The sequence below is a fragment of the Plectropomus leopardus genome, chromosome 20, assembly GCF_026936395.1.
Source record: "Plectropomus leopardus strain MGB_pleo_1.0 chromosome 20, ASM2693639v1, whole genome shotgun sequence".
NCBI classification, from domain to species: Eukaryota; Metazoa; Chordata; class Actinopteri; order Perciformes; family Serranidae; genus Plectropomus; species Plectropomus leopardus.
Window position 1 is genome coordinate 19,126,902 of NC_142195.1, and position 23,400 is coordinate 19,150,301.

At 38.5% G+C, this 23,400-nt stretch overlaps 1 protein-coding gene across 1 annotated transcript in view; it reads left to right on the top strand.

The window, feature by feature from the left end:
* Nucleotides 1-20,540: 20,540 nt before the first annotated feature.
* The window catches only part of LOC121959933 (matrix metalloproteinase-17), a 97,034-nt gene continuing 94,174 nt past the window's right edge, over nucleotides 20,541-23,400 (top strand). Inside the window, exon 1 of the mRNA XM_042509487.2 lies at nucleotides 20,541-21,048. Within this exon, the coding sequence (XP_042365421.1) occupies nucleotides 20,914-21,048 (135 nt within the window). The 5' untranslated portion in view covers nucleotides 20,541-20,913. The remainder of the gene's footprint in view (nucleotides 21,049-23,400) is intronic.

Genomic DNA, 23,400 nt, shown 5'->3' on the forward strand with positions numbered 1-23,400 from the left:
TTATTGCCTTGTTGTTTTTTTTTCAACCACAACTTTTGTTTATACCCCTGATCTTCCGCTAACAGAAGCACATAAAAGTATCCTGATATTTGGCACTGCTTTTGCACTTTTGCTGGCCGAGCTGGCTACTTCGAGTTTAGTGCTCCGCTTACTTAAATGGGAATAAAAGGACTCAATCATACAGCTTTACTAGACTTTCCAAATGTTATTGGACCAAGGTGACCAAATTCTGCAGTAAAACGTGTAATTTGGGGGTTGTGACACATAGACAGACAAAAGAAAGGCCACTGATATACAGGCGTCTCTTTCACTTTTTAAATCTATGGGAAAAGTCTTAAAGTCTTAAATGCTGTCGTCCTTTCGAGGACAGCCTCTATTTACCATACAGACATTAGAGTGGTAACGATCTGCTGATCTAACTCTTGGCAAGTAAGCGAATAAATGCATTTCCCTAAGTGTAACTATAGCTCCTTTGTAAACCTGTTTAGCATGAGCTAATGTTTCAGGTCGCACTGCCTGCAAACAAAATTGGTAGAAACACTTTAGTGGATACAAAAACATGCAAGTTTGCTCAAGGTTTGCTCATATTGTTCATATGTTCATATTTGCGCAAATATATTTAAGAAAAAATGTGCTTTATATTCAATGCAAATTCAACAATAAATACACATGGTCATAATGGATTCAATATATATAGACCATTTTTCTTGGTAATAGCATTTCACACACACAAAAAAATATCATTGATAAACATCTGGTGCCATTTTCGAAAATCATTATCTTTATGAATTTCATCATCATCCTAAGAGATACTATCTGAGGTTTTATAATCCTGTAAATGATCTGGGCATCATTAAGGCAGCTCCCCTTTAGAGGTGTTGCTGCTGAGTAGCTGAAGGCGATGAGCTGTATCTCAACAGAAACCTTTGCTTTCCTAAATTTAATCTCTCTCCTCTCATTTGTGCCTCAAAGAAAGCACAGAGGACATTTTCTAGATTTATGATGGACACCAACTTCTTGGGGAAGCTGCGTAAAGATTGCCAGTGGGTTATGCTTTACTAAATCTAAGAACTGACATTTTGAAGGTCTGACCCTTCTGAAGGGTACATTTATCTTTCCAAAACCATCACACGCTGTTGTGGAGCCACTGTGCTCTATCTTTAGTCAGGTACTTTAATAATGGAAGCCACTTGAAAATAAAGCTTTCCTAAATGTTGTCTTTTAAAGTGTTTTCATCAAAAATTGCCCATTAAATTTGAGTTACTGCCTATTTATGTGAGTGACCTCAGATACTATTCAGACTCTTTTTACTCCATGACTTAATCAAAAACACATACTTTGTCACCGATGTGCAAATCATAATGATCCCAAAAATCTATATTTTGTCAAGTGGATATGATAGAAAAAGAAAATGTAACTAAATAAAATCATAGTTCACTGAGCATTTCAGAGGTGAAACATGTCTTCGTCGGTGCAAGGAGCTCTTTGGAGACCTCTGAATTGAAGCAGAGATCATCACAAACATAGAGAAATAGAAATTGCCAAGCATTAAAGGTCATCAGGAGCAGAGTGGACTTCATCACTGTAATAATCATAAGTGTGTAAAAAGTGTTGAACCAGAGCACTTACTGGAGCCAATAAGACAAGAAGAGTGTTGGCCAGAGAAGACATCACGACCCCAGTGCCCACTCTACCAGGGCATCTGTACTGGGCACTGCACCAGTCAAAAAAAATAGTGGCAGCATGACAAAAATTTGAGCACTCAATTGCACATGACAGCACAACAATTTAAGACTTGGAGCGTTTGTCACGTTATTTCTGGCTTGAATACCAAGCTCTATATCTAGGGAATGTCTTGAAATCTGCATCTCTTAATTATACAGTGTCTATGGTAGAGGACCCAGCATCCCCCAAAATAGAAAGGAAGCTCAACTCTGAAATCAGCTAGCAGATTTCCTTTTACCTTATCAACAAAACAGTTGAAGAAGCTTACAACCCAAAAACACCAAACCAAGACCAAAGAACTAATGGCGACAAAGGTCAACTTTTACATTGCCTCACATCACTTCTTTGTCAACCAAAAAGTTGTACCTGAACACACCGCACAGACTAAAGCCAATGGCAAACTAAGTTCAGGTTCAGTTTACCTTATTTGTACCTGTAGGTAGATTTGGTTTGCAGAATAAAGTTCAAGGCATTCATTGACAGTTTCAGACACCACAGACAACAGACAGTATAAAACATGACAAGAAGATAAAAGACTTAAAGTACACCAGCGCTAATCAAAATGTTAAATATGTAATAGACACCAATAAGAACACTAAACTACTAAACCAAACCAACCAACCAATGTGCCAAACCAACTTGGCACATCGAGTTTATTTAATTGTTCATTTAAATGAAGATTGACCAAAAGTACAAGTTTTATTCCACACCAAAGAAAACTAGAAGACTAACAGGATGGATTCAAGATGCAACTCAGCCAGTTAGTGCATTAAAAATACAACCCAATAGAGAAAGAAGAAGGGATGTTTACCGAGCACTGGCAAACAATGGCACAAACAATTACAAACCTTTTCTGCTACAGAGCTCAGTGGCAAAAAAAGTCTTACCTTATATAGCAAGTTTGTTTTTTTATTTCACACCATCTTGATTTAGCCGTTTGTTTGCTCTTCACACTTTGGTTTCTCTTCTCATGAGCTGCCAGTCAGAGTGATTTCATTCACCGTTCATTGTAAGATGCCAATTCAACATGCTGAATTGGTTGAAAAACAAACAAATAGACAAACAAACAAAAACTCTGGTAAGGTCAGAAACAAAGCAAAGGCTATTGCTCACTGCTGCCCAACATTGACCAACAGCTGACCATTGGCTTGGCGTGTCAGGGCTATCAGGGTTAGTCTCTAAATGTCCTAAAACCTCCAAAGCCAATCTGCCAACAGTGGAAAAAATATGAAAAAAATTGAAAGGATCTGAATTTTCAAAGGTAGCTGTGGACGTGATTGATGCTGTTGAATCTACAAAGCAGTGTCTCTAGGCTCCAGGATGATTTCTCCCTTGCTACAAGTGACTGAAACGGCCCAAAAATATTACCTCTTTGCTCTTCATTTATTGCTATCAGCAGCCTCACAAACACATAAACAAGGAGAATTTATAAGGTGGACTGGGTGTAGGGTGTTGGGGGGGTAGATGAGGATGTGGTAGAGATTAACATTATTTATTTATAAAGCCAAATGGAATTTTGGGATGAGGAGGTGAGTGGTTGGCTGGTCAGCGCTCTCAGTGTAAAAAAAAAAAAAAAAACATCATAAAGTCTAATCAAATAAAGTCAGTTGTTTAAGGCTTAAAAACACCCTGGTCACTAAGATGATGGATAAACAGGAGAAAGACCAGGAACAGACCCATGTGCACTCAAGCAGCACAGAAATGCAGCACTCTGTTTACTTGCACTCTGATGATTCCATTAATGTTAATTTAAGGGGGAAATCAAAAGAGGAAATGGAATATTTTAGAAAGCCCAGAGCAGGGCACATTTATCTGAACTGTGTTCATATGAATAAATAATGGAGGAAAAGGTTAAGACAGGATATTCTTGTATGAATGGGATGAGTCTCTAACACCAGGCAGACAGATTTCAGAACTGACATTTGTATCAATAATAAGAGCCACTGTTGTTGGAGTGCCTTGTGTCTCCGATGACATGACTTTTTTTGGGGGAAATTTGTGTCACTTTGTCTTATCAATAAGTAATTAGGGACAAGGTTAAAACATGATTTTAACTTATTCATGAGGTGAAACTAAGAGCCCAGATTGACAGACTAAATAATGATTTTTGTACAAATTCTGACCAACTTTGTGAACTCCACTGCTCATAGACAAATCTACAAAAATATAATTTTCTAGTGTGAGTTTCCATGTGTTTTCAGTTAACATATGAGCAGGTACAGGAAAGGCAGCGACTTTAAAGTTTCTGTATACAATTGTGGAAAAAAATTGCTGATTTTTAAGTTTAATTTCCAGGTTGTTAGAAAATCAACATGTTCTCATCCAAACTCCTCAAATACCACCACTTTCTCATCAATGTCAATGTTAGACTCCGACAGCAAAAGAAGAGGTTGTGGCAGTATGATACGCAGACAGGCAGCATCAGTTGATAACACGGCCAGATGGAACCTGTCATGTCTATATAATATGCTGCTGGATGGTATAAAGTTGAAATGCTGCTGAAAACAACGTAATGTCTAAATATGACTCACTAAATACCCTTGTGTGTCTGTTTTGGATATACAGTTTCTACTTGTTACATGTAAATGGTCTTTTTAAAATACACTTACTGGGTAGGTAAAACAATGTGTTTTTACATTTATTTCCTTGTGCGACAAAAGCATGTAGATTTAGAAAAAGAAAAAGATCCTGGTTTGGCTTAACATTCACACAGGATATGAACAGCAGAATCCCAGATGAAAGTTTAGGGTTTGCTGGATCCATCCACCTCCCCTCCCACCCGCTTTATAGAGACTTTTTAGCTCTTTATGTTACAGTAGTTGCTGGCAGCGTTGCAAACTGACGCCTCCCGATGCATATCATTCCACAGTAAAAGGAGCCTTGTGCATTCATGTCTAATGCCAACATCCAACGACAATGTGGCTGTATTTGATGAGCACGGAGTGAAAACAAGTTACAGACGACAAATACAGCTGACCTTGAGTTGGTAGTTGGTATGAACCACTAACCTAAAGAATTGGTATTTGATGACCTGGGAATGAGACTCATCAACTATCTTTCTCCATAATTACACACTGCATATTTAAGTGCAGTAAGGAGTTGACACATTTACAGACTCAAATAACAGCAGGCTGTAATTACAAAATTAGTGATGTCTCATTTTCTAAGTGGATGGTTAACTAGATCCACCAGAGAGTCCTGTAGAGAAAGTATCACATTGTGCAAAAATACTGCCTTTTAATATGTTACAACAATACATGGGGCAACATTTGTGATCCACACTGCAGCAATGCAGAAACAAATGTATTCCTATTTTTGTTCTGTTTTTTTGTGCTCCACATTGTGTGGCAAAGAATGAAATGTTGAAGAAAGTAAAATCAGAACACTGCACAGGCGGTAGCAGAGCACGCAGCTTAACTTTGCCTGAAAAGAGGTTTGTTGCAAGTTCAGAATGTGGCATAAACAACATGAATCCATTGTATTTCTTGGCATGCTGGACTCTGTGTGACCTTGTTGGTGTCATTTAAATGCCACAGTGTATATCAGCATTGTACATTAGTTTAATCCCCTCATGGTTACAGTTTTCCTTTTGGATGCCTCTAACAGAGTGATTCATCATGTCACAAAGTATTCACCATTTCAAGGTGCTGGAGTGGCCTGAAAAGGCTTCAGGCTTTAACCAACACAGCAGTTTCAGATTTAGGTGGAACAGAAGGTTTGTGGCCTGAAAGCAAAGCTGAACAATACACATAAGCACATAAAAAGTAAACTACTGTACGTTTTCGAATCTGTACTTTAAAAATGTAGGGTTTTCTTAAGGCAATGGGGCCCTATCCAGCACAGGTGTTTAAGCCTAACAAATGCAACCCAGTCACCAGAAAAAAGTGATCCCAATGTACATTCCTGCAAATTACAGATATATTATATGTGTTGATGATTTTTTAGTAAAGATGTTGAAAATTTAAGTTTCTCAACAATGCTGTTGTTGCTAGGTTTAGACACAAAAACCACTTGGCTAAGTGTCACAGTCTGCTCTGCCTCTCTCCTGCTGCTGTGGGATTTTTCCACTTACTCCACCCCCATCTCTCTCTCCACCTGGCCACTCTCCCTCATCAGCCTCATCACCTCCACCTGGTGCTCCCAGCTGCTCTTCATCTCCAATCAAGCCAGTATTTAAGCAGCCTCACTCCACTCTCACTCTTTTCCAGATTGTCTTCACTCCCATGCCTGACCTTCCAGCACTCACTCTCGGACTGTTTTCATTGTTTTGACTTGACACTGCCTCTGACTGCCTCTTCTTGTGTCTGCCCCGGTAAAACTAACACACTTCTATCTCCGACCGCGAGTTTTGCCTGTGCACTTCCTGGTTCTCGTCTGCGTGTGGCTGTGCATTGTTCTACTGCTTTGGTTCCGTTGAGAGAGATCCCATTCTTCCGGCCATCTTCAGAGCTTCCCGTTGAGCGAAACATTGTTGTTCTGATGGTACATCAATTCCCTGCCTGTCCTTGTTGATCCCGCTGCCTGTTCCTACTGGATTTGTCTCTTTCACTTCCTGCGTGCCTGATGTCAACTCTGCTTCCTCCTTGACCGCGAGCCCTGACTGCCCCTATATGGAGTCCCCGCTTTTCCCCCAAGCTGTCTGCTGTAAGTGTTTCTGCAACTTACCTGAAACATTTACCTGCCAGTCTGCTCCATGTTCACAATTTCCCCATTTCAATCTCTGAACTATCACCTGTGGCTGTGAGCTCACCCCAGTCTCTCTATGAACATACATATTAATGGTTTGCAAAACCGTACAATACCAAAGAAAATGTGGAGCAACTAAGCTGATTAAACATCACATTACATCCTCCTATACAGTGTTATCAAACACAGAACCAACAGGTCTTGTCATGCACATTTGAACTTGTGATTACCACATTGTCAGTCACTCCCTGTCTTTCAATTACTTGGTAATCAGCTGATCTTCAGGTGAGAGCAGATTACAGCAGGTTTAATATTCACGAACTCTGTTCAAGATTTCACTGTACAATGTTCTCATTTCCTAGAAGAGATAAACACTTGTATTTCCACTGAATGCCTTTAATCTTTATTCAGTCAAATAATATAACTTAACTGGATCTCACACATCAGAAAAGCAAAGGAAAAGAACTAATTGGTGGGGTGTGGGCTGACTAATTGTTTTCATTTTAAAAATTCTCAGGAGTAGTGCTTGTAATGAATTCATTAATTAAATCAGCTGCACTCACCAGTATGTTCTTGCTAGCTTATTTCTACATGAACACAGAAGAGCCTTTTCAGCCCCCTTTCTTAAAGCATTTTATTAAATTTAAGAACAGTGCTATTATTCTTAAAGGACGTCACTTCATCTCTCACAGAGTTGGACAAGGACACATACAGTAGCAAGGAGCTGGCAGCACGCAAAGTACAGTTCGAACTTCTTGTCTTTCCTCTTATCAGCATTTGCTAAACTGCCAGAGGACATGTCGAGCCTTTAACACGGCCTGCAAAACTGTCAATGCCAAACCATTTGGCATTGTAAACTCCTAAGTAATGGGCAATGCCTTATGGGCACTCTTAAAAACAATCTCTAAAGTATCTCTGTCTCATTCTCTCCTTCCCACTCTCCATCTATTATTTCACTTTCTTTTCTCATCATGCCACAAAGAATATCATTTAAAGGAAGTAATTAGACTATTTGGAGGGTTAAATTTTTTATATCTGACCAAATCTGCACTGCCTGCACCCTAGGCAGGGATAAGAGACAATGCACTGCACTTAATAGACTGCAGGTCTTTCAAGACGCCACTGTGCAAACCTGGGCTCTGCAGGAAGCTGCAGGCTGGTAATTAAGCTGGATAACTAAATAGCTATTAACCCCACCGTTTTTACTGTTACTTGCTAATATTAGAGCCTTTAATTGGACTCCTTAGGGTGTTTCCGTGGCCTAATTCTGTCTCTTCCATAGAAAGAGAGAAAGCACTTTGGTGTAGAGAGCCATGTACCAAGCTACCATGATAAATTATAAGCAAGCCTTTTAGGGAACCGTGTATCTAGTTTTGTACTGATAATAATAATAGACTCACAGGGTTTTGTTTTTCTTTCCATATATATTTTTTTCTTGTACCTTAAAGATTCTTTTAAGTGGTTAATCTTGTACCAATGTCACTCGGAGAAATTCTGAACAATTATCCTTGTTAATCTAAGTACTTGTACTTTTTAGGGCAGCAGAACTCCTTTGGTTGTAACCTTGTAGCACTATAGCACTGCCTCACACACAGAGAGTATGCAAAAGAGGTAGGATTGATCTTTTCTTTGAACTGCTCTGCCTGCTAAACACTAGTTGCTGATGTATTTTTTTCATTTTTTTATTGTCTTGCATGCGGGAGTCAGTGGGCCTTCGAAGGCAGGCTTCTTACACTGACAAATACAAATTATGAGAATGACATGGGCGATGGAATAGTAGGATTTGTGAAGAGCGGATGAAAAGGGAATATAGAGGAGAAGAAGGAGGGCAGGGTGACTAGACTTCCGTGATGCATTGCTTTGCCGCATCCCCTATGGTGCAGCTGTTTGTTATCTGTCAGAGTCCCAGCACAGTCAAACTGAGGGAAAACAAGCAATGCTAACTAGCCCTCCCCGTGCCGGCACTTTCTAACATTGAAGAATGGAGACTGAATAGACCACCCAACATGTACATTTCTGTGATACTAATAATCATTTAAGGGGAAAGGCAGCTGAAATTGGCTGCAAAAATAGATTCACCAATGAATGCATTTATGAGAATTAGGAAAAGGGAAAGGGGAATATTGGGGGAAACTGGCAGAGGTGTGGACTTGAATCACATGACTTGGACTCCAGTCAGACTTTAGTCATAAATTTAATGACTTGATACTCAACTTGACAAAATCAAAAAAGACTTGTGACTTGACTAGGACTTCAACACCAATGACTCGTGACTTCACTTGGACTGGAGCCTTTTGACTTGAAATTACTTGCTATCTTCCCCCAAGTCCACAAATTCAAATTTGTTTTATTTTAAAAGTGTGCCACAAAACAATTTCTCCTCATTTCCTAAATCGTTTTAAGTTGTTAAACCTATCCGACAGCAACCAGTCAAGAAGAAAACTGTCTCGACTTGGGACGTGAGTTCAAAGACTCGAGACTTCCTTGAATAACAATGACTACCAACCTCTAAAAACTGGACATATAATGCAATGGGTAATTTATCGTACTTCATGCCAAGTAGTCCCACCCTCGCTCATATTTATAAAATGCCTCAAGTTGCAAAATTCATTAGGAGTACAACAGGTTATAACAAGTTCATGGGAAGTCTTAGGTTACAGGTCGCAGTAAGTTTCTGCAATGAAAAACCAAAGGGCAACCTTCAGAACTCAGTGGTTTGTTGCCAGATACGACTAGAATGACTTGCAGTACACCGTTTGTTTGTGTGGGCACTGAAATCATTATCACACATCCTCTGGGCACAGAACCCCTCGGAACTACACTGGACTCTGATTAGCATGGGAGGATGTGAGATGCATATCTGCAGCTTATAGATCTACAACCTCCTGACCCTGTTCATTTAAGTATCCTATCCCTGCTGGCATTCAGACTCAAGGGAACAGAGAGGAAGGAGATGGTGGATGTTAAACTTCTGACATTTGTCTTTTTTACAGCGGCAGTGTCTGCATGCAGCAGCCCTTTCTCAGCCAGGATGTCAGATTTCATTACATTGCGCTGCAACTGGGGCTGTAGCCACAGATTTAATCAACCATGTAATCGGACTATTGCTACCAACAACAAATGGAAATTTGTTCTGTGATCAATATGCATGTCATGAATGCAAAATAATGTAGGCCCACACTGTAACATTAGTCATGACCACCCTCTCACAGGCCTTTTAAGGCAACAATCATCTTTTCAAAATTTGCATGCACATGCTCAGCCAGCCGGTTCTCATTCCGAACTCATAAAATAGAGCCTCTTAGTCAGTGTTTTTAGCGAAAGAGCGCAACGCCAAATGGCACCTTTCACGTGCACATAAAATGCCAACACGTTCTTATCCCAATTTGTCACATGTTGCCACTTCGTCAGTGGACTTCCATGTCTACATATTATGAGTTAGGCATTCCTCTGCGTCTAAAAATTAAAAAAGAGTGGATTTGAACAACTTGGCATTTCTATTTTGAAATATTCTGTGATAAATGTGGTAATTTCCCGGAAGGATGCCACTGCTGTGATGTCAACAAAGGCACAACGTGGGATGACGCTGCATGTGCTTATATTTAGGCAACAACTGCACACAGCAATCAACATCAGAATGCCAACAAACACACAGGAAAGGAAGCACATGGTAAAGTGTAGATATGAAATGTTGCTGGAAAAAACGTAATAAAAGGAGTACAAGGGCACCTATAGGGCAGGCGGAAGGGGAGGTGGATGAGTCGACAAAGCCAAACTTTGATGCAGGAGTTAAGTGTTAGTTCCCGTATTAATGTGATGGGTTTTTTCTCCACCTACTCTTGTGCTTCACTCTGCTTATCCTAACCATCTGGGATTTTGTCACTTAATGCTAAACATCCATGCCAGCTTGTGCATTTGTTGACTTCCAGGCATCAGTTGTCACATGCTGTTGTTGCCTAAACATAACTTTGTGCAACATCATCCCACCATGTGCATTTATTTACATCACGATAGCAGCATCTCGGAAGGTAAAAAGCAAATGCAGAGGGATACCTTAAAAATGCAGTATTTAGATGCGGATGTCCACTGCAAATCTGCAATATGTGACGAATTGGGATGATAACACGTTGGCTCAGCCAATTAGCCCACAGAAGTCTTTTAGTCACAGAGCAGGAGGGAAACTGGTTAGAGGGGTCCACCTGTGTTCAGAGAGCCACAGGTCCACTGCATAACCAAGTTCCATTTCAAAAAGTCAGACCCCTCTAATGCAGCTCTTTAGGCTTAGGTGGCAAAAACGGATAACTTTGCAGCTCAACTAAATCCCAATATCTTAATGGTCACACCAGCACATGTTGCCACTCTAGACCTTGGCAGCTTCTTAGCAGATGGATGAGAAGGCAACAATCTCCAATTCCAGACACAAACCTGACTGTTGCTGTACAGGAAGTCAGGCTTAACCACCACATGCTGGTGGACTATATCTCGCTGACTCAGAGCTGGTGAGCCTTAGATTTACTTCTTGTGCTATTTTGAAATGGAAATAGGAAAGCAAATTTCAGTACCTCATAAAAAATGTATCGCTCATATTCAACCACCTCTTGTGTGCTTTCTGAGACAATTCAGATATGTGGTTCATTGTGTGCTCATTATCCCAAACATTCCTGTGGCTTACATCAAATCAGTATTTCGGTGAAATATAACAGTCTGTGACATCACCATGGATCCAGACAAGTGTCATGCCCACTGACAGCTGTTTCAGCCAGTTTGAAGATACAGTCAATCAGGGTGAATTTAAGATTTCGGAAGTCATCTTTCTATGTAGCTGGATTCATGTGACAGAAAAAAAGAGATCTTGGTGAATCAGCCAGATTTCTTTTAAAAAATAAGAAGAAGGCAATGAGCAACTTAAGAGGAAATGACCCAGAAATTAGTACACATTAGTAGTACAACTACCTGAAAATTAGCAAATAAAACAAAACAAAAACAATGGTGAAAGTAAAAACACAAAACAATAAACAGTAAAACGAAATGAAAAAAAAAACTTCCCAGGGTTTAAAAAAATCATTTTCTGAATGTACATTTCTTGTAATTTACAGACACAACTTGCTCCGTTCCTTTTTTCCCCATGTTTCTGAAAGAAATCTTTGCTCAGGGTTCAAAAGTTAAAATACTTGTGAGATGTGTCTGAACTCAGCACAAAACAAATGGTCCAGCAGTAAAATTTACACAAAGAATGTGAACACAAAAACTGACTTTGGTTTCTGTCTTGACACACCTTAAGGGTGTCTGAGCAATCTCAGATGCTTAGTGTGTAACCTCCCCAATTCAAGTCCCACCTTTGTCAGATGTCATTTTGTGCTGTCTCCCCTGATGTTTCTTGACTCTAAAGACACAAAACAGAAGCAAATTGCTCCGACATGCCCAGTATTCTGTGGAGTCTGACAAGAATCTAACCAAAAGGCCTATTATCACAAGAAAAATCCTTTTAATTACAGCTCATTAATTACACTTCTCTCCGCAAAATGCTTTACCAAGCAGTGAGTATAATGATAAAAAGATGTTAAACATTGTTAGGGAAGCAGAGAGAGAGTGAAGAGCTGTTGCTTTTGCCACTGTGGGAAGCTGGAGGAGAATTGATAATGTTTCAGTGATGAATGACTGTGCCAGCACACCTGCGGATCCTGTTAAGGACTGAGGAGAGTGCTGTTGATCTAAATCATTGATGGCCCTCAGTGATGGCTCATGCTGAGGTCCTACCGATGAGATGAACAGGTTCTTAACACAGAGCACGTTTTCTATCAGAGCAGTCACTGTAACAAGGTGGAAGCAGGTGTGGGGCTCTTTTCACTGCTTTCGCTGTTACACTGACAGTAACAGGCACCATCTTCAGAGGACAAGAAGGGAAACGTGTTCTGTGGATTCAAGCGTCGTTTCTATTAGAAACACACCTCACATATTTCCTCCTCTCCAGTGTGTACATGCTGAATTATTATTTTTCTTGCTTGTTTTGTAATCTCACGTCTTGAACTTCTCATCTGCAGCGTAACTTATGTGTCTGTGTTTTTATTTAAGTGCCCAGAAGAGTAGTGAAACAATTTAGGAAATATGCTATTTGCTCTCCCCAAGAGTTAGATAAAAAGATTAATACCACTCTCATCTGTTAGATATGAAGTCAGAGCCAAGGGATAGTTGGCTTATCTTAGCATAAAGAATGGAAACAACAACAAGTACTTCAACCACACAGGTCCTACAGTCTACAACACACAGGAGCATTTCCTGAATAAGCCAGTATACCAATATATTGAAAAGCAGTGGTGGAATATAACTAAGTACATTTACTCACGTACTGTACTGACATGCAAATTTGAGGTACTTCTACTAAAGTATTTTCTTTTTATGCAACATTACACATGTACTCCACTGCATTCTCTCTAAACTCTCTCTCTCTAAACTTTTTAGAAAGCCACTTTTTAGAAAGCTACTTGACGCTGTCGTTCCTTTAGTGTCTACCCTGAGCTGTATCATTAGTCAGTGCTTTTATTATCATGGCTTGTTGTTAGTTGTGCACTTTAACTTCTGTTAACATAGCATCACTTTGGTTATCCAGTTAACATTAATGTCAAGATATTTTTGTCATAGTTCACAAAACCCAGGTGCAGTGCTTTTTGCTGCCAGAGAAAAATTAGTTAAAGAAAAAATTGGATTTAATTAAGGAATTTCCAGAATAAATAAACTTAAATATTCATTTCATCAGACAAAGTGCTTCAAACTTTGATCGGTCTGTCCTTCATCTTTGGAACAGAAGCACGTATTAATGAAGGTGTCTTTATTTTAGAGTAAAAAGAAAACCTCACAGGTTTTCTCCTTATTAAATATAACATAAACTTTATTGATCCCACGAGGGGAGATTTTAAAAATGACTATCATACAGGATACCCTGGTATTTTTAAGGGACAGGGATGTAGACAGAGGGATTAAAAACCCAAAGTGATAGCTTTAATGGCGATGTTAAGGATAAGGAAGATGCTGTATTATTATGATAATGGATGTGCAGCAGCTACAGCAGGTCAGTGTGGCTCCAAACCTATTGTGGAGACACACACACATACTGTAAACACACACTATCATCACTATAACACATGTAAAACAATCTCATTGTAGAATGCAGCTCTAGAGCGGCTTTATAAGGAGGCTCTTGTGGTAAGAGGAGTGCAGCAATTCAAACACTGAAGTGGCACTTATCTGGCCCTGCATAATACTGACTTTTCTGTCTGTATAAAGCAGTTTATATGACTGCATATACAGCTACTGTCAGTCATACAAACATACATTTTTTTTACACATGCAACAGTAGTTCTTAGTCAATACATACTGACTTGGCCTTTCATTGTGTAACAGTGATAACTTATCTGTTTATGTAATTAATTTAGAAGCACTTTTAACTAGATGTAAATTTCCCAAAATACATTTGCAGAATGAAATACTAAGTAAAGTTTTCCACATTCAAAAACTTCTCAGGGAGACAGATGCAAGATTGGCATTTATCTAAAAAAGAGAAAGACATAAAGAAAAGTTTTCTTGACCCACGATAGACCAGTGACCTCTCAGAGTGTTTCTCTGCATTCTGCCCAGTACATGCTGGAATGATGGATGATTTATGTTTTTTGTTTTTGTTGTTTTTTTTTTCTCATGGCCTGTTCTCTTTCTGTAGAGGACAGGGAGAAAAATGCATTTTAAACAACTCACAAGAAGACTGTTTTTGTAGAAGTATAATGTGTATTTTTTTTTCTGTGCTGCCACAGCAGAGTGAATGTGAACAGAGCAGGAGGATGTGTTCAGAAATGTGACGAAAATAAAAACAAAAGTTGAAAAAGAGTTGACTTGGTCTCTGAGGATCACTGTGGTAGAAGCCTTTCAATAAATCCTGTCTCCCCATCCACATAAATGAATAAAAAAACAAACAAACAAAATGATTTTGTTTGTTTGTTTGTTTGTTTTTTTGCTTTGAACCTTGTGGCACTCATGTGATGGACGTGGTCTTTTATGCTGTGAGATCTGAGTGAGCTTCCAGATGATTGTGGAACGTCAACATTGGTGATTGACATCGCTCGAAGGAAGCGAGTTCTCATAACATATTCCAGGAACTCCACCAGTTTGCATGCATGTGCACTGTATTGTATTCTGTTGTATTCTGTAGTATTCATGATGTTTCTGATTTAGGTGAGATGACAGACAAATTTGTTCTGTTCTAAGTTGTGATCAAAAAAGTAAGTCACATGCAGCTTTACCTGCCAAATTATGCATTATCATCATTCATTATTGTCATAATGTCATTGTTACATATAGAAATTTAAAGGGATGGTTCAGATCTTTTGAGGTGTTGGAGGAGTATGAGTCCATAGCCAGTGTAAAACATACAGTGTATGTTGGTCAGCACACCTCAGTTGGTGAAGGAGGCTGGAGTACCAACACAGAAACTATGCAAAGAACTGCTGTGGAGGGGTCAGCAATAAAATAATTTTAGCCACCTTAAAATAGTCTCACCTTTAAAAAAAAGTGTATGGTATTGCTCTATGTTCACTATTTTACCTTGCCATCAGACACCAATTTTTAACGGGGAACTGAAGCTGATACACCACTTTCTTTAAAGCCTATTGAGAAAAACATGAAGTTAACATCGCTGAACACAGGAGCTGCAGGTCCACCGCTGCCTTGATCAGTGAGTTTCTTTGTGTCATTGTGTGACTTTGGTGTTTAAAAGGATTAGTTTGGATTCACTGAAGTCACACAGTGACACAAACAAACTAACTGAATGAGGCAGCAGTAGATGAGCAGTTGCTGTGTTCAGTAGGTAAAATTACTTTTTTTGTCAATGGAGCGGGGTGGCTCTAGTGACGAGTGTATATGGGGCATGGACAGTGGTAATGGCTTTCCTGTTGGAACGGACTGTCCGACAGAAAGATAAAGCGATGAGAACACTTCGACTTAAACTGTTATTGATTTTTTTTTTTTTGGTAGGATTTTTAGGTGGCTAAAATACATTTTGCTGTTAACCCCCATGCACAGCAGTACAATGCATAACGTCCATGTCAGACTCTAGCCTGCTCCTCCAAACTGGGGCATGCTGACAGACATCTGCTGCATGTTGAGCACTGACTATGAGCTATGTACCTCAGAGAACCTCACTTAAAAAAGGTCCGAACTGTGCCTTTAACACATTACTTGGAGGAGAAAAAAAAAGTTTTACACAAAGTTGTGGCCAAACCCATCAGTGCCTTTGTATGAATAGCTTTAAAGTCACCTACAAAAAGATGCTTCAGAGCTTATGACAGTTACTGTAAGACGGAGTCTTTATATTCACTGAGATTTTACAACGGATGGGTCATGACATACTGTAGTTTCAAAAAGACTGACAAATGACAAAGACGGTCTCAGAGCTGAGAGGAGTGTTAGTCCAATTAATAGCTGTCAAACTGCTACATTTCATATCCTCCCAACGTGTAGGATCTGTCATTTGTTTCCTTTCATAAGAGAGTGCCATCTCTCTCAAAAGACAGACTGCAAGTTTACACTTAGAGCCTCTCATATATAGAACAGTCTACACATCTTAAAGCCAAATCTGAGAACTTAAATCCAAGCCAGGTTTTCCTTTTAAATCCGTTTCCTTTCGGTATACAGGGGTAAAGTTCCCATCCACCACCACAGAGACCCAGAGAGAGATTGCTGGTACACTACACATACCCACTTTAATTACAAGCATTTCAGTGTCTTACATTCCTGTTTACGGTTTAGTTTAAAAGATAAATAGACCTACCAATCACAACACAACAGAGTGACACCACACACATATGAAATAAAGCTTCCGTACTTACAAAATAAATTAAGATAAAAAGGTGAATAGTGTGAAATCAAGTATAAAGCACAAACAAAAATTAAAATACCAAAAAATTAAAATTAATAAGCCTGTGAGAACAAACATTTCTACAGCTATCATGATTATATTGATATTGATACAGTAACAGTATATTTTTTATATAATTAGTCAGGCTAGAAACTACTGTGGCAGATTACTGCCCCTCAGGTTTGAGCCTGAATTGCACAAACAAAAATTCAGTTTACTCATCGAACAGTTCAAACTGACTAGGCAGATAGCTAATCACAAATCACAGATTTTCACTTTCCAGACACGCTCATTGATAAAGGGCCTGAAATAGGCTATGTATCAGGACCTGACCTGCATTAAATTGCTACAGAGGCCTCAGTCTATATGAGACACACACTCTTCCTGGTGAGCTAGAAGTCACCCGATCCATTTAAATTTTTTAAGTTGTTTTTACAGTCTTTTATTGTACTATATCCTATTTTGCTAGATCACAATGAGAGAAGTAGTTATGATTTATACTGTCAGAAATACCATTTGCTGGAAACAATTGATGAAAAGAGACAAGCTTTGCAAACAATGCCATGTTAATGAATGCCATGTTGGTATTTATCACTGCAATGTTTACTTGACTTATGGGAAACCCCATTAAGTAGAGCCGACGGTGTCAATACAAAAAAACATTAACCGTGAATTATGTTATTAACGACTGCAAACGCCATAATCAAACACATCACACTAAACCACACAAACACACTGACATCACTCCTCTATGATACTACATGACATGATTTGATGATGTTAAAGACAATATTTATTTATCGTCAGGATTTTAACCTCAGTAGTGCAAGAGGTCTGCAGCCAACTTGGCACGAAATGCTGCTATAAATATTGAAATGCATTTGTTACAGTAGGAGCTAAGCAACTCAATTCACTCCACAGCCACACTGACTGGACAATGGGTTTTCTTATAATTATACAATGTGACCAAAGGAGATGAGCTAAACCTCTCTTGAAAATACTCTCCTTAAGATGCTTAAACACTTCAGGTAAGGTGTGTACAGCAGACTGAGATGAGTAAATGGACATTTTAACCTGTTAATATAAAACTGAATGACTGAAGTTTCTTTTTGCCAGCAGAAATGCTGTGAGACACAATATTCAGATGCTACAATTATCATAATGTTGCGACTATACAACAAGTCTAACTGGAGGCAGTAAACTTGAGAAGTTTTAAGCCTTTAGCGCTAAGACAGAGCTTAATGCTGCTGAGAAAACATATTTTTCATGTCTTTTCTCTCCTGGGCCAGTGATGAATGATCGCTGTAATGGATCTGAATAATGGAACCAGCCAAGAAAGGATGCATGTATGGCCTTTTGTGGATTGATCAGCTGATTGATCATAAAATTTTCCCAGATTAGCCAGTTAAAGTTGACAATTATTAACATAAAATGCATGAATAAATTCATTAATGTGTCCTCATAGGAAGCAAAGAGTGGGCTGGCAGAGTTGTGCTATGCATTAACTGCCAGCATTTCCCTCATTTTAATGCTTTCATACAGATTATCTCTGTAGTTCATCAAATTTTGCGCTTTTTTTTGTTATGTTTCCCAAAATATGGCGAATGTAGAGATGTAATGAGGGGTACAAAATATCTGCATTTCAGAGACATGTGTGCTTTCTTCACTTCAAGAAGAGAGCTTAGCTGCTGATGTATGAATTTAATTGGGTGTCAATTCATTCCCAGCACATTATGGGGGCTAATGACACAAACAGTCGCATCATGTAGCACCAGTTGTCTAAAGCCACTGCTGGAAAATAAGGCTATAACCATTAAATATTACATAGAAAACCATTTGAAATGTAAATTCAATAGTTGCAGCCGTAGATCAACTGGATAAGCTTAATTTGTGTATGTGGGTGCTCATGCTCATGCACTCATTATGCATTTCTTTGCAGTCGAGTCATGAGGCTGTGGTACAATAAAGGCGAGCCGTGAATCATTAGTGATAGTGCACTAAGGTTAAGGAGACTGTCTGTCAAAGTAGACACAGAATAGTTAAGATGCTTGGGTGGCTGCGTGTGGGTGGGCAACGAGGTGTGTGCGTGCATCCGCAATATGAGTCAAAATCTAAATGGATAATTCACCTTGATGTGGTGGAGGCAGTTAGCAGCGAATCTCGACAGGGCTAACAATAATGTTTTACTGTTTAAGATTCCTCCTGGAAAATGTTCTTTCTGAGTGCACCTTCCACAGGGAGGTCTGCATAATGGTGCAGGGTCGTCGACAGGTCAGCACCGCTACAACTAAAAAAGATTTCAGAGTCTGGCTTGAGGACATTTCATGAGGGTGGATAGTTGCCATATTGGGGGTTTGAAATATAAGTTCCCCCAGTTGAATGATCTTGCTTGTCCTTATGTTCTAAGTTTCAGACAGAAAAAAAATAAAATGAATTACTTGTTGTTCAAGTACTTTCAGCTTTGGAGGTTTAATTTGATTTCATTTATTTTAAATGAGGATTTTATGATGTTTATTTAACCTTGGGCATGGCAATCATCCATGTCAGTGAGTTATATCCATGCAGGGAACAAAACTCCACTACTGAGCGACACAGTTTGTCTCTGAGGGGAATAAACATTTTAACTGGTATTATGATGGCATTTTTATTAGTCAGCACTAGCAGCAGTTATTAATCATTGATGTATTTGGATGCATATTTACAGCATCATGTTATGTAACATTACTACTGTAACAACATGGCCATCCTTTAATTATCACCTTTAGGACATGAACTGTTTTAGCCCATCTTTCTGACGAATAATCCCGATTAAAGGCCCAAGAGATTAAATAAAAGGCGCCTCAAACTGAATTCAAATTCTCTCACAGCTGTTTACATAAAGTTAGAAAATAAACTCAGAAGTAGCGGACTGGAAGTTTGAAAATGGAACTTCAAAATAAAAGCACTAGCTAAAGCTCGCAGCTGGATCTGAAGGGGGTGCTGATTGGTAGACCTATACATATATATATCTATATCTATATCTATATCTATATAATATCTATATATATATATATATATATATATATATATATATATATATATATATATATGTGTGTGTGTGTGTGTGTGTGTGTGTGTGTGTGTGTACAGGGAAAAGAAGAATAAGTAAACAAATTACTTGTACATTGATGGTCTTTTTGCTTTTTTTTTTTAAATTTCTTATTTATTTATTTATTTATTTTACAGCATTATATATGTGGCCATGACATCTATCTTAAATTTTCTGTGTTGGTCATATCTAAAATAGCAGTCTACACAAAATCCCTGAGTAAAATTCCCCTCTAACTTTGATGGATGCTTACTTTAATTACCAAATGCATCTATCCTTTGTTCAGTTTGACAGACAATTTAATTAAATTCATTTATTTTAATTTGACCATTTAATTACTATAACCATTTAGTCTGTTAAGCAGACTTTGTGACTTTCACAAGTTATTACAGCCCTGGAGTGACGGTTTCAAGTTGTTTATATTGAGAATCAACAGACTTAATGTATTTAAATTGCAGTAATATAAATCAAACTGTGAAAAGATGAAAGTACTCCTATTCTTACATACTGCAGTCAGCAAATGTTTGGCATGAATATAAAAAAAATCACAGCTTTGAAAACTGCAAATCATTATTTTTAATCAATCATTTTGGCACAAGTTACTTTATACAGCCAAAGTCGTTAATCATGTTTGGAAGATTTGGCCTAGATGTTTTAAAATTTAGGAACTGGTCACACTGATGATGGCTCCTTAGCTGAAATGTGTCAGTTTCTATGCATTTTTGCCCATGATAAATATTTGCAATAAATGATAAATATTTTTCTAAGGGTGCTGGTGTTCTAATTTTTGTCACAACCATGCACCTCTACACATTGTCAAAGATTTTTGGAATTGTGTGCACTGTTAGTTTTCATCATTAAGTTGAGGGACTTAAATAATAGTAATAATAATAATAATAATAATAATAATAATAATAATAATAATAATAATATTATTATTATTATTATTATTATTATTATTATTATTATTATTATTATTATTATTATTATTATTATTATAATTTGTATTATAAATAAATAAATAAAATCTATTTAAAAAAGAATTAGAAAAGTCCAGCAGCGAGACTTTTATTTGGGGAATTACGCCCGGAACTGTTATAGGTTATTGTGGCTGATTTGAGGTTGATCTCAGCTGCTCGCGACACAACCGCACGCAGCTGCTTTCATTTTCCAGCGCTCGAGACGCTACGAGGAAGAGGGGAGCTCGCGTGTCTTGCTCCGGGGATATTACCTCTGATGGACTTGTGATAAAAACAAGAATACGCAGTTTATCTCAGATCATGACCACTTAGGTGCTAGTTAAGAGTGCAGTTTTGCGGGACATAAACTGATCTCATGGTCTTAAGTGTTTCCACCAGCACCAGTTTTAATGTGTTTTATGTGTTTGCGCTCAACAGTGAGGTAGACTTATTCGGGTAAATTTTACCGGCGTGTCGGCGTGTGATTTATCCCGTGGATGCGGCTGTCAGGGTCGGTGTCTGAGCCCTGCAGGATCAGCCTGTCATAGGGCACGATGATTTCTCTGGCTCTTCACAAGTGGATGAGGAATACTTCACCGGAGATGCTGCTGTTGGTGAATATATTGTGGTTTTTACCTCTGACTGGAGCGGCTCCGTCTCAGACTACCGAGCAGCTGGACATGGGGGTGGTAAGTTTTCTACCTTTTTTACCTACTTATGAGAAGCGGGGGCGGAAGTTTTCTACCTGCTATCACCAGTGACGGGTGGTGTGTTTTGTTTCTACCATACCTTAATATAGCGTGGGGCCGTGGGGTGGCAGCTTTTGCTTCTTTTTCCCTTACTTGGGCTACTCTTGAACGTCCAGGAAAGAGCAAGCGCTGTCTTCTGCGAATACTTGCTCTGAATTTTAACACCGCTCTGCAGTCCAACGCACGAGGCACAGTGGCGATACACACACTGCATGATTTAAAAAAAAAAAAAAACAACAACTTCGTGTGTAGGAACTTTACTTGCATGATCATTTATCATTTTCATAAGAAAAATAAAAATAAATTACTGCTAATAATAATTTTTAAAAATCAATATGTTAGCCAAATTGCATGCAATAATTAAATGTATGTGAAGGGATAAGCAATGGCGTTATATCGACGTCTTTCACAGTATGCTGACCGTACATTTCCTGTTCTAATAAGACAGACGGAGCTCACTGGGACTGGCTGAACTCATGAGACATTAGGCTATAGGTTGTTTTTTTGGGGCTTTTCTCAGTCAACCCTGTAAGACCTGAAGCTAAGTTCAGGCAATTGCTGTGCTTAAAATAGAGGATCTCATATTGTACTCTGGTGGAGCAGTTGATTTGAGCAATCCACCAAGGTGCAGCACCATTTATGGATGGCATTTTTTAACACATCAAATATTTAATAACAACAGTGGTGTGATGTGTTTTGCAGGAATAATGGAGGAAGCCACACAGATTGTAGACAATTGCTATAGCCAACATCATCATCACAGTCTTGCAGCATGCATACAGTTGCATGAGGTTAAGTGAGCAAGGCACCTGATGTGTGTAAGCTCTTCATGCATCTGTGTGTGTGTTCTTGCTCTTCATCCAGATTATTATGGGATTCTTTAAAATCTTCCCTGGAAAAAAATGTTTGCATTCAAAATGTGATTATCATCTTCCTAAATCCGTCTTCATTTAAACTGCATTTTTCTACAATTTCACTCCTCAGGAGCAACAGTTTTATTTTGCTGCTCATCCAAACTTCTGTCTTGCTTTCTTTCCAAACTCTTCTTTCTTAAACCCACGCTTGGGGATGAAGGTTTTTTTTGTTTCCCCCACAAAGACCAGAACAAGAGCACTTAAATAGACTCGTTTCTTAACTTATTTTTGGCTTCAGGTTTATTTCATCCATCTTGTGACAGTGAACCTTTCCTTTTTTTTGATTTTTATGTACAACTAACACAAGAGATACTTTAGTTGTGAGATTGTACGAGTATCATTTTTGATCTAGTTTATACAAAGTGTGGGCGGTACAAAAGAGAACTTCAATTTAATCAAAAAGTATCTAGGCTACTTTAATTTGAACAGAAGTTACATAACATAGAAAAATGTTCTTAAGAGACTTCGGCACACAGAATACTCTCAGTAAGCTTATCCATGTTTGCTGTCAGTGGGAAATACCCAGACTCATTGCTGAGGTGAATGCCAACAACCTTGACACCAAGACATGGTCTGTTACACCTTCGCTCTGGATCCATTTTTTCTGTTTTTCCAAAAGGTCAGTTTGGCCACACCTGGCAGGATTTTCATCTCAACCTCATCAGACTTCTTTCTTGCTGTGTAGCTTCAGCCACAAACATCTAAAGCCTTGAAACAGGCTTGCATTAACAGAATAACCCTCCTACTTTTGACCTTCTTGTCTTGTTTTGTTTTCATCTTGCAATACAATTCACTTTGAGCAATAGCTATATTTTTCAGCTTCATCTGGTCATCTGTGAATTGATAAGAAAAACAATATTGTAGTGATTAACTCATCATCTTCAATTAACAGGGTTCCCACGATCATGAAATTGCTGGAAAAGAAAAAAAAGGTGTTTTCCAGACCTGGAAATGGTTTGGAATTCATAGAATGTTATGGAAACGTTTTGAATACATTTTGTTCTAGCTGTTGTTAAAAATTTGTTCAGAAAAAACCCACAACATTTGTAACATTACATGAAATATGTTGAATTTCAAATCTAGTGCTGCACTACTTGATCATTGATTGGATCTTTGGTTTTCTGTCCCCCAAAAAAGTGGCACAGCTTGTTTTTCTTGGGCTGGTCTTTAGGTATATTGGTGGCATCAGGAACTCCTAACTTAAGAGTAAAGACAGCTAGCGCTATCAGTTTGCCAATCCATAAATGCTGAGGACGTGCGTGTTTATAGTCCGACACATTTTAAATGAAAATAAAGCCATGCAAATGTGGTGAAATATTCTGAAAACATTTTGGAAAAGTTTTGAAAAGTCATTGGTAAAATTGAGTGGGAACCCTGC